This window comes from Camarhynchus parvulus, chromosome 2, assembly GCF_901933205.1.
Source record: "Camarhynchus parvulus chromosome 2, STF_HiC, whole genome shotgun sequence".
NCBI lineage: Eukaryota > Metazoa > Chordata > Aves > Passeriformes > Thraupidae > Camarhynchus > Camarhynchus parvulus.
Genome location: NC_044572.1, coordinates 96,053,021 through 96,068,529, shown reverse-complemented (window position 1 = coordinate 96,068,529; position 15,509 = coordinate 96,053,021). Strand labels below are relative to the sequence as shown.

The 15,509-nt window shown below is 39.0% G+C and overlaps 1 protein-coding gene across 1 annotated transcript in view; it reads left to right on the top strand.

Annotated features, from left to right (window-relative positions):
• The first annotated feature begins 3,784 nt into the window (after positions 1-3,784).
• The window catches only part of DOK6 (docking protein 6), a 238,449-nt gene continuing 226,724 nt past the window's right edge, over positions 3,785-15,509 (top strand). The window contains exon 1 of the mRNA XM_030971505.1: positions 3,785-4,065. Coding sequence (XP_030827365.1) covers positions 4,000-4,065 — 66 coding nt within the window. The 5' untranslated portion in view covers positions 3,785-3,999. The remainder of the gene's footprint in view (positions 4,066-15,509) is intronic.

Below are 15,509 nucleotides of genomic sequence, written 5' to 3'. Positions count from 1 at the left end.
AAAATGACTGTTTATTTTAAATTGGAAACAGCCTTTATGTGAGAACATGCTTTTTATCAGGTGTCTTGAATAAATACTAGCTGCCATTTACTGATAAACTTTTAACCACAGCTCTTCCTTTAGTCTCAGCTGGTATTTGGTCAGGGAAGTAGAGGGAGAAACAGGTAGAAATTGAGAGGATCTCTCTGAGTTCCTCTTTGACAAGTGTGGTAAAAGTCCACCCTGGCTAGAAACTTCAAACACTGAAAACCATCACTGGAAAATGATTCATGAATGTGAATCATTCACAAAGAGTGGACACATAATTTCAGATTTAAAATATATACTGCCTAAATGTGTTCATTTTGTCAAGTAAGCACAAGTGAAGATAATTTCATTCAAATTAATTACTTTCTGTCAGAGGCAAACAGCAATACATATTGTCTGTCCAAAATACTATTAGATTTGATTGCACTTATGTTAGGTAGATCAGAAATTAACTTCTCTGCTTGAAATAATTTGTGACTTGATTACCTGCTGAATCATTTCCCTTTCCAAATGATGATTTCACACTAGCAGCCATATAAAAACCATCGTATTTTTGCAAATATATAAGGCATTTATTCATGGCAATGTATTCTTCAGAAGGAATCATAATCTGTCTTCCCTGACACTGCTCACTGAGTTTGTACCTGTTGAGTTTCTGAGACCATTTGACTTCCTGAGATTTCTGAAGAGACAGAGCATTGGCATGACTGCTTTGAGGAATCTCCCTTCGTAAGTTGTGATCTTCTCAGCAAATACAATGTATGCATGTCACGTGAACACAAGAGTGTTTTTTTGGGGAAGTAACAAGACAGTTTGTCTGTATTCCTGTGATTCAGAGTGGCCTTGGTATGCATTTGTGCCCCAAGCTGCCCATGGGACTCATATGCAAATGAATATTTGATTATTCTGTCTGGTGCTATACAAAGCAGTGGAAAATAAATATCAGACTGATCATTTTATAAGCTTAGGCTGGCTAATTTACACTCTGGAGACCGTGGAATGAAAATGCTTTGTATTTTACACTTATTTTCCTTATCCTTTATGGTATTTTTGTTGTATTTTGTTGTAATAAAACAAGTAATAACAATGCAATTCATACATAGATTTTAAAGAAAAATACAGAAAAAAATAATTGGAGACAAATCTGTTGAAAATTACTATTAGCTATATAATTATTATAAATCAAAACAATTTTCCATTTTTGTTATATCATAAAACAATATACTTAAGAATAAATAGATGATTAGCTTCAGAAATATAGCACTGTCTTTCATTGGCAAGAAATTTTCCACTGTAGAGTTCTGACAAGACATGCATGTTAGGGAGGTGGCACAAATTCTGCTGTGTCCTTATTGCAGAAATTGGAAAACAAAAGAGTGCCCAGGAATGCTGTGTGTTCTGAAACTGCTGCTCTTTCTGAATGACAAACAGAGCAATCATATTAAAAAAAAAAAGATTGCATTAGTTCTATCTCTGTTTGAGAACACATATAATTTTTCTCAGATCCTACAATCCATTTTTGTGTAGCTGAGAGGGGCTGAAGAGGGGCAGGGACTGCATGTGAAACCAGTTCTACAAACTGACAAATCATTCAGGGTTAATCTGTAAGGAAAATGTCTTTTTGTCAGTTAATTGAATAGGATTATGTACTTTTCTGGTTGGCAATTGAAAGGAAATGTTCCTCTCCTTTTTGATCCTTCAAGAGCTTTCTGTACTTTAAACAATCACTAGTCTCATCTTGAACAAAGCTTTTGTTTAATATGTGGTAAGGTGTCTTGAAAGAATTCTCTCGTAGGCATATCCCAGTTTTCTCCCTAAAAATCACTGAATATTCTGACTTGACATATCTTTAAAAAAGAAATTAAGGAGGAAGTAATATTCTGCCCAAAAGTAGTTCAAACTCATCCTTTTGACATTTCACTAGAAATACCAAGGAAGCCACAATTATATATAGGCTAAGTATTTTTCTCTATTCCTTCAGATGACCTTATCTTCTATATAAAAATGCATAATTATAAGAAGTTTTTGTTTGGATAAAAATAATGCAGAGTCTCTATTCCTAGCAGTTGTTCCAAAATTTGCATAATTGGGAACTGAATTGCTAGAAAATAAATGGATAGGTAAAGTTCCACGTGCTTCACTAATTGCTATTAAATTAAGGAAAAAAGATTGGGAACAAATAATAAGGGTTATTCTAGGGAAAGGGAATTCTCTTGGCATAGTCTTGTAATTTTCACACTCCTTAGACTTGAACGTAAATCTAAAAGCAGTCAATGAAGATGCAAGATCATGATGTTAATATTCTGTTTTGTTTTGTTATTTTTTAAGTGGGATACCCTATGCAGTTGACAATTGTCAAGCAAAAATAATTTTGTACCCAGTAGTACCCTTTGGGTACTGCAAGAGTACTACAAGGTCACCCTGAAGACTTCTCTTATCCAGGCTGAACAACCCCAACTGTCTCAGCCTTTCCTCATAGGAGAGATTTTCCATCCCTCTGTTTGTGTTCATGGCCCTCCTCTGGTCCCTCTCTAAGAGGTCCATGTCTTTTCTATGCAAAGGACTCCAGAGGTGGACACAGTACTACAGGTAATTTTATAAAGTTACAATGTTTTTCCTTATAATTCCATCACCAAAACACTGTAATAATTTTTCTAGATTGTATCTTTCCTATTTGCTGCAAGGCTAATCTTTAATGTTGTCTGTTGAATTTTGAAAATCTGAAATAAATCTAACAAACTTTCAACTACAGAATTATGCTCTATAACCGAGACTGCAGCACACCACATACTGCAAATTCCTGTTTCAGAAAACTTCAGGGCAATGGTGCAGTAGAATGTAGATATCTAGCAAAAGAGTACATGAAGCTTTCGTTAAGCTTATCATATCAAACTTTTTCCACAGAAGGAGTTTACTGATCACAATTTTATGTAACAATAGTCATGCACTATCTTGTCAATCCCATATATCTGTAGTTCGTCTTTCTCAAGCAGTTTGGGTCCATTCTTGTCCATTTCTACTTTACATTTAAACAAATCAAACACAATTTCCTCTGGTTTCTTTCCCTTCCTAATGTCTCCTAAACATTATGATTTCTTCAGAAGTCATTCTTCTGCTAGGTCCACCTCAGTGAGCAGTAATTAAACACATGGTCATCACTGCTGAGAGCCTGTGTGTGACAACTAATTTTTCAACTTCAAATGGATTTGTGCCTTTTTTCTTTTTTTCTTCCTTCATTTCTGTAGCTTAGACATTGTTTCATTAAGTTTGTTGCACTGACACAACAGTTCCGCGTTCGCTGATGGGTGTCTACGCGGCTTCCTGAATGCACGAGGCTGAAAGATGCCCTCCCGGGCCGTGTTCCCGAAGGGATCTGCCACCGGAGCCGGGATGCCGCGGCCGGAGCCATCTGCCAGCCTGGAGAAAAGCGGGCAACACCGGGGCGGCCGAGGAGAGCACCCTCCCTGCTTCCCATGTCATGCCCGGGCTCCGCCGGGCCGAGGCGCCCCGCGCCCCCTCCCCGTGGCCCCGGCGGCGGGCGGCGGGCAGCGCCGGCGCTGGGGGCGGCTCCGCGGCCGCGGCGCCGGGGGCGGTGTCCCCGCTCCGCCCCGCCCCGCTCCCGGCCCTGGGCGCGGGCAGCCGCCAAGCCGCCGCCGGGCGGAGCAGAGCGGAGCGGAGCTGGGCGAGGGGCGGCGGCGGAGCGGGGCAGCAAGGGGCGGCGGAGAGCGGAGCGGGGCGGAGCGGCGCGGCCGCCACCCGCCCGGCGGTGCGGGGCGGTGCGGAGCTGAGCGGGCGCGGGCGGAGCGGAGCGGAGCGCGGCGGCTGCCGCTGCCTGGATGCCAGAAGCGCCTCTGGAGCCAGCGGCCGGCGGCACCCGGGAGGGCCCGGGAGAGGAGGAGGAGGAGGCGACGGCAGCGGCGGTGGCGGAGGAGGATTCCGGGCGCGGAGGGGAGGAAGCAGGCAGCGCTTGCCATGGCCTCCAACTTTAACGATATAGTCAAGCAGGGCTACGTAAAAATCCGCAGCAGGAAGCTGGGGGTGAGTTCTTTTTCCCTTCGCCGGCCCTCCCCGGGGTGGGGGCGAGGCACTGGGCATCGCCTCACCGGCCTGGGGGGCGGTGGTGCCCCGGGCCGGGGCCGCCAGCGTGGGGCGCGGCGACCTGCTGCTGCTGGGGCTGCTGCCGCTGCTGCTGGGGCTGCTCCTGGGGCTGCTGGGGCTGCCTCTGATGCTGCTACCGCCGGTGCTGCTGGTGCTTCTGCTGGTGCCGCTGCCGGGGCTTGGACTTCGCTCCCGGCTCCGGAGGGGTCGGTGGGGGAGCGCTGCCATTGCGCCTCGGAGGGAGCCGGCTGCTCCCGTCTCCGGGAAGGCGCCGCTCCTCCCTTCCCTCTCAGCGATCGCCCGCCAGGGTCACTGTCCGCGGAAAGCTGCGCCCCGTGCCCCTGTCCTCCTCGAGTCCCTCAGCCCAGGGCTGACACTCCCCTTTGGCCGTCCCTGCGCTCCCCTGTCCCTCGCCTTGCTGCCTCCGGCAAGGGCTTGGGTGGGGAGAGGAAGGCGCAAGCAGGAGCTGTAAACTTTGTGTACAAATTCTCCCTTTCTCTATCGCTCCCCTTTCGGAGTGGGATGTTTTCAATCAGGGCAGGGTCAGAAACAGAGTAACAGAGAAAAGCAGGCGTGGAGGTGTGATGGTGCTCTGCCCTAGGGCGCGGGGGACTGGGGAATGGGAGCCTGCAGCGCGCCGGGGATGGACAGGGAGGCAGCGAGGTGACAGCCTCATGAACCTAAAGGCTGATACAGAGGCTGACAGTGATTAAAACTAGGAGCAGCCTCTTAGGTGCGGGTGGCTATTCGCAGTGCCCACCAGGATGCTCCGCGACCCCGCGTGTGCTATCAGATTGTCCATGGGCACTTTCCCTGAAGGAGTGCAGCAAATCTTGAAAAGGCAGTGAAGTTGGAGCAGAGTGTGTGCAGAGGTCAGGATTTTCTAAACTTCAGTCGGTGCGGGGAATCATCGCTTTGGGCTGTCTCCTACCCTTTGTGAGCGAACAGGAATCCTTGCTTGCACAGCTACTGATGTTGCCGGTAATCCTGAAAGGTCCAAGTGCCTGTTGGCCTGAGGCTGGGAGGAGGTCTGAGGTTCTTTGTGTTCACTCTTTCGGTTTTTCTTCAGGTGTGCAGAAAAGTGCAGGGTCTCTACCAGCTCTCCCTTCCAGGGAGGTGGTCCCTGCTTCCCCCGAAACGTAACAACAGGGACCATGTGAAATCTGCCCTCCTCCAAGTCGTGCTCTGTGAGCTTATCACAGTGCTAATATTTATCTCCTCCTCCCCCTCTCTCATTCCCCCAGATGCTGTGCATTGCTTGCAGACACAGTGTGCAGGATGGTGGGACACTAATCGTGAATTGGCCTTTGGAGCACTTTGGTGACTTGGCAGGGTTGTTAATTTCAAAAGAACACAGGAAAGTTTGGTCCAAACCCTTAATAGCCTCAGCTACAAATGTTTGAGAGATGGTGTAAATTCAAAGAGAATGGATGCTCTTAATGATTTTGCAGCCCCAAAGTCACTTTGTGCATCAGTCAAGCATTAATCTTATCTGAAGAAGCAATTTCTAAGCTTCAGTTTGTTTCTGGCAGTCCTCTGTTTAACCTTTGCTCATCGGTTTTTCCCCTGCTCAGCAGTGTTATTGGATGGGCCCAACACAAAGCAGAAAGATCATGGTATCCCATCACCTTGATGTTTGTAGTTGGAAGCAGAGTTAATCTATTTGCTTTGCAAATCTGGCTTTGAAGCCATCTCAAGTGTCCTTTAAGTGTGAAATTACGTATATGCATATCTCTATGTATGCAAATACTTTTATATATCTGTGTCTATGTCATACGTGCAACAAATGTAGAGTTCATATCGCAGTAATCTTGGATGATACTTGCTGACCTGTGTAAAAAAATTGTGAAGAGAGTGATATTCCATTGCAGAATATCTTATGTAGCTTGAATATTTTGTTTTGAAGATGTTATCTGATTTTTTAAGGGAGACACATAAAACCTTTTTTTGCATAGATGCTTTCTGTGGTCATAACGATTATCGTACCTCTGCACTAAGCAGAAGGGAAATAGTTCATATGGTGTGTGTGGAGGATTTTCTCCTACTGAAGTATGTGAGGGTGACAATTCAGACTATACAGCCTCAGGCAGGTGGTAGTATAAGCTTAAATATGACATATGGAAATGCACATCTGAATAAATCTATTAAATACAATTTAAAAGGGATTATATTTTTTAGAAAATAGCATCAAAATTCAAATGAGTGTTATGGTTGAAAGGTATGAATATGTGTGTATATATCCATAGCTAATTGGATTCTTGTGACTGAATATCTAAATTAATGCAATTTTTATTCACCCAGTGAAACATTAAAGGTTTGTCTTTTTTTCCTTTATGTCTGTCTCCAAGTCCAAACCTTACACTGGAGCCATCATTAGGTAGGTGAATACATCAGTTTTCAGGGATATAAATGTCTGCTAGCAAATGAGTATTTTTAACCTCCAAAAATACTGAAAAGTGGGAAGAGAACTATAGGTTCTGGAAACTAAGGCTAAGATAATTTTAAAATATGGCAATAGAATTTTATCTCTTGTTATGTTATGTTTCATTCTTACACACTGGAAGTTACTGAGTAGTTTTTTTTGGGCATAATAGTCTACATTCTTTGAATATTTCAAAGTCTCCTGAAAAGCAGATTGATTAAAACTTGGAGAGCTCAGGTGTCTAATACCAATTTTAGTGCTAGACTTGGGCAATAAAACTAATTCTAACCTTTAGGCTGGTAGCCAATTCACTATGGAAATTCTTCCAATTCAGCTTTTATTCTGTTTTGTTTTGTGACTGAAGGAGCCCTGGCTAGGAATCAAATGGAAGTTACTTCAATAGTATATTTATATTTTATTGAAAAAACCCACAACAACAAGCTTTCATTTGGGGAGACCTTTCTGGTAGAATTTACTTCTTTAATTTACAGAAACCCAAGTAGTAAATCTTCATCTAATTGTAAAATAGAAATCTTCATGATTTTTTTTAAGAAGAAGGATGTTTACTTCTGATGTTTTACACCTATACCTTGCTTTAAGTACTTGTTACCCTTTCTGCCTATTTCCCACATACCTTCAAATTCTTAATTGTATTTATGAAGTCAGGACTCAAGCTGGTTTCCTGTCAGTAATTGATTCTGTTCAGAAAAGTGATTTGAAGACAAAAATGATGCCTAAATTATGGAAATACATGGCAAGAAGAACTACAAGAATTTGTCCTTACTTTTTTATTTAGCGATACTTGATCATTAACTTTTATTTTGCCTGCTTTTCACTGTGATCCTTACGTACTTGTTTACAGAAATTCATTAATAAGTAAATTGGATGGTATATTCTTCTGACAGTCCAGTATTTTCAGGAAGATCACATTGTTTTGATACCTTTATGATGCTAAAGTTGCTTTTGTTCTTAGGTTGGATAGTCAGCTGAGGAGGTTTACCAGCCCCTCTGCTGTTGTATTCTGACTCTGGGATTAACATGGTTTCTGCCATGGAGATGTCAGGCCAGAAAGAGACATCCAGCCAGTCTGAACACTTAGTCTGTCTCTTTACTTTTGTTAGGCATGAACTGTACATGAAACTTCTCTCTGGTGCCTTGAAATGTCAAATGTATGTTCAAGGCTATGCAGTAGGCAAGCTCATGTGTATTCGTCACGTCTTCATCAAGGTATCATGGTGTCTTTGAAACTTGGAAACTGTAGTCATTGAGGATGGCTGTAATTAAAATATCTTTATAAAATCTGTTTCCCTGCAGCCTAAATATGCCTTCTTTTCAGCGCCCTGGCATTCCCACATTGTTTGATATTTTGCTTTTCTCTAATACTACATAAAGGAAATTCTCATTCTAGCAGCCATTACATTTGATCTGTATGACCCTTCTTTGAAATAAATTTGATTGTAATGTGGTGTGCTGTTCAGATCAGAATAGGTCATTTGTGTAGTGTGGAACAGGACTGTGCTGCCTTTGTTCTTTTGGAATCTTTCATACTTGTGTCACATTAAAATTCATATGACACAATTTTGTACTGCACTGGCTGTGCTTATAGGCTGAAACTTTCTTGTAGCAGATTGGAATCCATTTGTTGCCTCCTAATAAACTAAGCTGGGAGGATTTCATGCCTTGCTGAAGTGCTGTTTCTTAGAAAAAAAAATTGATGTCACATTAGGAAGTCTAATTAAAAATGAACATTGTGTCTCTTTGTTTTGACCCATATCAACCTTTGAAGTCATAATCTTATTGTTTGTTTGTTTTTGTCTTTTTTTTTTGTCATGCCTCAGCCATAGAATGAAAGAATCCTATCTCTTGGAAATTTTCACTTGGTTTGTTAATAATTACTAATTTTTCCATGTTTCCACATACTAAGTGGAATTATTTTCTGGGTGCTTTATTTTATACTCTAATACACCTATCCAAAGAGAAAATTGTACCTGCCAGTCAGTCTTGATTGAGTAATAAATAGTAGGTTGCTCTTAGTCACCAAATTAGAAGTTTTACCATATAACCTCCCTCTATTTTTAACAATACTTTTAGATTTTTACAGGTACCTTTTCTGTAAATGAACACAGTGTTTCTCCTTCTGCTGTTAACCCTGTCTGAAATCAATCAGGACTAACAATGCTATGACTACAAACCACTGATTGCAGTGTTGTTCCTCTTGAAATAATGCTGTATGTGCCTTACAAAATCCTAACATTCAATTGATATTGTGTGTATATTTTGGCTGAAGAAAGAAAAGGGACCTGCAAAATTTCTTGGATTTGAGATTACATTGATTGATCGCACTGGCTCAGCAAGTGCGTCGTGATGAATACAGAGGGCAAAGTAAAGGTTCTTCTATTTCATTGAGTTGCCACAGCATATACAAAGGAACAAACACATGAAAAAGTATTAACAAGTAGTGCACTTGGAATGGATAACCTTTCCATAGATTGTTTTATATAATTATCTATGGGAAAGGTGCTCAGCCTGATTTGTAAGCGCCAAGACTGCCATTTGTATAACTGCATCCTGACCGGTGATATAAACTGTGAGTTACATCTTGAAGTATGAAAAAATAATTCAAATGAAACTATAAAACCTTACTTCCTATTTATAATAAATTCATTTAATTTTTATAAAGCTCCAGATGGACAGGATTTAGATTGCAGATTCCTTCCCATAAAGGAATTTCTTTTTCACCATCGTTCAAGGCAACCTGAGATATGGAATTAAAAGGATTTCACCGTAATCCATTAAAGAAGCTAGTCACGTTTGCTACTTAATACTGAAAGTATCATTTAAAATACCAATAATTACTCCTTTCATTCTTCTTGCTACAGTTATATGAATGGATTTGAAGAATTGAAGGTAAAATACACAGATTTCCGATTTGGTCATTATGGAAAGAACAATCATCTTGAGCTTCTGACCAGTTTTTGTTGATTAAGCCTATTGTACAGGAAATTGAAAGAAATATCTTGCAGGCATGGTAAACAAGGACAAAAAGTCCCACAACTTTTAATGCTAATGTTTGTGTTAAAGCAACTTGTGGGTCAGGTTTGTGGTGAGAACTTTGAAGTTGCTGTGCTTCCCAGTTATTTTCTTGATATGCTTTTCCAAATCTTAATTTCCAAGAGGTGTGATAGCCAAAGGGCTAGTAATTTTGTAATGGATGGCACTTACTTAGAGTCAAATAGTTCTCTTTTGTAGATAGCATATCACATCCATGTTATCAATGGATTATAGATGTTTCTATTTTTACTCGCGTGTAATACCTTTGGCCTCAGTGAGATTACACCTTATCTATATGAAGATTACACAAAGAAGTGTTTGTACAGATTCTCTCTCTTTCACTTGAATGTTGTGAGATGGTAAAATTTTATTGAGAATTTCTTGTATCTCCTGCAAGGACTTTTGTTTTTCATTTAGGAGTCTGTCATTTTTGTCTTATAATGGACATTATAACCTGATGAAAAGACCCAGCGAAAAGACCCTGAAGTCAATTTAAGGAACCCATTAACTTTGGTGGCTTTGGTTCAGTGTCCATGTGGGAACATTAGCCACATGCATAGAACATGAATTTCCTTGTTGTAAAATGCCTTTCAAATCCTACTCAAAGGAATTGTCCTTTCTGAAATTGGTAATTATGGAAGGAACATGCTCTATGGGTCCTTGAAATATACAAGGAATTATTCATGTAATTCCAGTAGTGAGTTTTCTTCCTAGTTTTTTAGAAATAATCTCTCTTCGAATCATTCATTCAGATTTTTGCAAGCAGTGCAAAATGCTTTATAGCTGTTGCCTGGCAACAACATATTCAGGCAACAGCGTATGTGAGTCAGTTGTTACATGTTTATATATGTGGCTGTGTATAGAGCATATATTTTAGATAGATACTGATGAGACATTTTAAAAAAGGCATGCTATGAAATGCTCTTTTTAAAAATAATAAAATTGAAATAAAGATTTACCCTGGAAAGTTTGTCTTTTGTTTTAGGTTGTGTGAAAGATCAGCTAGCTGAATAGCTTTTCACAAATGTCATGATGTAGTTAATATACTTCCATTCAGTCTGAGCAAGCAGTGTAAAATATTCTCTTTGTTGAAGGCGAGCAATATTTTATATGTATGGCTGCTAAACTATATCCCTCACAGTTCTTTAAATTAATAATGTCTTATTGAACCAAAAAGTGGGTCTTTTGCTGTGTACTGTAGCCTTACATGTATACTATATTTGAAATAACAACTGCAATTTTTGTTTTTAATCTTTGAAACTTGCAGTGCAACTCTAAGATTCAAAATTATTGTGCTGTATTATTGTAATGAATTATAGTTTGATTGAAATTTTTTTCCAGAAAAAATACAGACTTCAATTCTAAATACTATGAAATTTCTTGAAGAAAATCAATAAAGAAAAGCAAGGAAATCTTTTTCTACTGTGGAGAAAGTTTCTATGTGGTAGGACAAAATTGCAAACTAAGAAAAAAGATTTTAGTGAGAGTAGAGTGTGTGCAGTAACTGTCTTGACACTTGGGCACATAAATGCTTACTTTCACTTAATGTTTATTTTAGTATTCAGAAAACACGTTCACACATCATGTCTGAGGAAAAAAATCTGTGTGATTGATAGATTCAGCTCATAATCCACTATATCTGTAAACTTTGTACAAGTTGAGAGAGTTCCAAACACTGAGATTTGCAGCTGGCATCAGAATTGAAACTACTGTCTCCAGGAGTGCTCTTACTGGCTAGGATAGGGTAGGATAGCTTTCTTGGAAAGAGTTTTGAAGATGAATGTTAATTTTGAAGTCTACTTAGAAATTAAGGAAAAAAAAGCCTTTTTGTAAGGTAGTTATGAGTTATGAAATATGCTTCTTCTCAAAAGTGATCTCCCCTGCAAAATAAGTCTTCCACATTCTGACACTTTTTAACAATTGCAACGTGTGAAACATGGCATCGCTGTCATACTGAGAGGTTACAAGCCCATGCAAATGGAGCCTCACAGGAATTACTGTTCACTTAAGATGCACATAAATTAGGAAGATAATTAAGGGAAGTGTGTAAATCTTTTAAAAGATTGATCTTCTTTCTCTCTGTTGTTCAGTTGCCAAAATGTCCCTCATCATCTCCGGCTTATCTGGGCTGAACTTTGGAAAGGTTGTATTCATTAACATGTCAGTGAGGAATTAGAAGCACACAGCATTGACTAGACCTGGAGGAAAAAGTTACACTGTGTCTGCTGGAGGAAGGGCTCTTTGGCGTATTTCCCCTACCTGTTCATTGCAAAAAGAATTAATAGCAAAGTTTAATATCGAAAGGCTGTCACCGCTGTAGAACCAAATTACTCCCATTTCTCAGAAAGAAACCCTTGATACTTCCATTACTCTTTGTTTGTCCCTGGACTTTTTCTTTATTTGAGACAGTCTTGCTCTGAGGTACCCTGCCCTCAGAGTGAATTGTATATTCTCATTCCTCATGCAAACACTTTTTTTTCCTGCGAAGAGAAAAGAGTGCATGAAATCTTACAAAACAAGAGTACAAAGGAGTTTTCTGAATGAGTGGTCATAATTATTGGCTTTGTACGATGCCTAAAAAGAAGAGGAAGCTTCATTTTAACTGAAGTTGACATGTTCAATTATTAATTGCTAGATTAGTATGATAATAAGGTGTATGAATGTGTATAATATATATAAAATAGTATGACAATAAATCCCCTAACAGCAAAGGGTGGAGGTTAATTTTCATAGCTATAGCAAGGTTATTAAAAGATATTTTACTGAATTTTATTTTCTGTAGTTCTAGTATCTTAATCTATAGAATGAATTTTAGAGCTTTTTGCACTGTGGATGAAATAAGCTCACTTGAGAAGACAAAAATCTTTCTACTGATATGTTGGACTCAGTATTAGAAAAGTTAAATTTTAGTCTTTTGTAATCTTGAGCACTTTGATTTGTTACAGCCTTATTCTCAGTTATACTAAGCCCACTGTATACTACATAAATTAAATCTAAATCTGTGTTAAGGCCCCTTATACCAGCATAGTGAGTGCTTTTAGTGTAAATGGGAAACATTTCTGACCTTAACTTTTCTGTTTGTAAAATTAGTATAATCTCTTCTCACCCATGATTGCTTTATTTTGTTTGTCTCAACTATCAACTCATGTTAAGAACTTTAAAATTAATATGTTGGCTAATGCTGACTGTGGTCAAAATATTTTTAGGTGCTACAATTCTATAGAGAACACCGTAATAGTTCACAGTTAGTTTTTGATTTTTGAATTTCATAACTGTGGAATGGCCGAGGTTGAAAGGGATCTCTGGAGGTCATCTCATCCAACCTCTCTCTCAGGCAGAGTCACTGTCTATTTTAATATGATTTGAAGAGGTTTTTTTGAAAAGAAACTTGTGGTTGTGTTTCATTTAATTCTTCTATGGATTTTTTTAAAATCAGGATTTGTTCTGTAATTTATTTTATTTTTTCTTTTATATAAAGAAGAAAAATATTGTGCATTTTCTACCCAGATCTTACTGATAGAAATGACTACTCATCAGTTTTCAGTTTTCTTCGTAGAAACAAGTGTCAGGAATAGGAATGCTAGAAGTCTGAAGCTGCTAACTTTGATAGGCTCTATGTTTCTTTTGCCCTGAATTATTGCACAAAATCTAAAGTGTTGGAGAACTTCACTTTGTAAAGTGGATATTGAAATGTTTAAGGTAGAATTGTTCACATCTTACTTGGCAGAACAATCCTGAAAGCTGAATATGGTGCATGAGACAATTTCATAACTGCTTGGGTTGCTCGTCTGCAGTTGTGGGTGTAAATTTCTGACCTCAGCCATTCAGAAAAGCTGTCTTTGTCAAATATATGGCACATAAAGTAACAACCTTATTTTAAAGCAGGGAGATGGGTTAAAGATATTACTGCAATGTTGTTTTCCTTTCCTAGTGCAGTGTATTACTGGTCAGATTTTGAAATGACATTGGTTGTCTCATCTCCAAATTTTATAAAAGGCATATTCTTCCACATAAAAGTTGGAAACCCCTTACTCTGTAGGCTTATGTGAAGCATTCTGCTAAGAATTGCTAATACTTAGCCTTAAGTTGTATGTTTTACCCATAATGTCTTGGAGCCCAGCATGGGGAACATGTATTTGCATGGACCTAAAGATCTGTGGGACTTTGTGCAGGTTGTAGGGTGGATCAGTTGAGTCCCCTCACAGAGCCTAGAGATAACAAAATGCATTGTTTCTTGAGGAATTCTACCTACACAATATGTGCAGCAAAAGAGCACTATAGAAGCATTTATTCAGGGGAAATATATTAGGTTGCAAAAAAACAAAAAGAGAAAAGTCGAATTATGGATTGCCCATAATAGTAATAGTAGTCTGAAAGCTTCCAGAAGATTTGTAGCTTTCAATATTGTCAGGGAACTGCTTTGCCTATACCAAAAAAGTAAATTTTTTTCTGCAAAAAAGGAATAATTTTGAGATCACTGAGTGATTGGTATCTTCAGTGTGTCATAGCTTAAAGGAAAAGGTTGAAGATGTACTGGGTAGCCTTTGCTAATAAGTGTATTTGTTGAACCTTTTTCATTATCAACACATGTAGGTGGTGATGTATTAAATGAAGTCAAGTTCCCTCATCATGTTACATTTTTCCAATTATTGACTAATCTGGGTGGCTGGGTTTTTTTATAATGAAAATTCTAATGTAGAACCATCCAAAAGAAAAATAAGAGAAAGGAAGCTACTTTTGGCTTCAAGTGTGAGCATGTAGATGAATTGGATCGTCTGTTTCAGGTGTAGGTAATAGTTACCTTGATTAGATCTCACTGCTCAGTGTAGGCACATCTTTAATTTCTTCTGACAAGTTGTAAGATCAAATGTTTTTTACTGGGAAAGCTGTGCAACAGACAAAAAGTTTGTCAGCACTAAATCTGCATTTGCACATAAATTTTGGCTGGTGAGAATTAGTGAAAATTAGTTTTGCAAAAAGCAGAGTGAAAAATCCTGAGATCTGTCTTCCCCAATGGAGCAGAATCTCTGACAACTGTTATTCCCAGTAATGATGTGTGATGTAGTAAATTGATAAATATTTTTTTAAAATGTAGCAGAAGGAATAAGCAAAAGGAAGGAAGCAGTCTGCTGTAGTCTGATGTTGCAGAAAAACAAGAATAGAATTATTTTATGGTCCCAGAGGTCTTAATAAAGAAGAGCGCTGCAGTTTTTTTAAGATGAAGTAGATACATTAATGCAAAGGCTCTATTTCTAGAATATAAGCTAATACACATTATAGGAGTTGTCCAAGACCCAGGGGCCGAATGGAATATTGTGGAGTCATGGCCGTTTCAGAAGGTTCAGGTTATTTTGAAGAATTAAGTCTGAATGCTTGTAGTGTATCATTAGAGATGACTCTTTTCAGACATTTCCTAATCATTTGGGATGAAGATAATGCTTACAAATCATGAAAGGGAGCTGTAACTAATGGTAACAGCTTAGCAGCTGGTAGAGAACATTGGCTAAACTATCGGAATTAGGAATCTGAGGTACATTGAAAATGGAAACCTCACAGTGAGACGTAAGGAGAAATCTGTGGAGCAGCTATGAAATAGATTTATATGAGATTTATGGCCAGTGAGAGGAAAATTTATACTGGTGGACCTCATAGTGTATTTATTTGGGGATAAACTTTGCTGTAGCAGCTTTTACACAATAATATACCTATAGTGTTTAGATGTATTGCTTTGGGATTTTTTGAACTGAAGGAGAAACTTGCAAAGTAAATGCTACTTGTAAATATTTTTGACGTGATTTTGACATGATTATAACATAATGCAGTGTATGTCCCAAGAGGACCCAGAGGTCAAATATGTTTCAAAATGGTTTTGGAAGTGTATTTTCCAGAATTCTCGATGTCAGAAAATAAT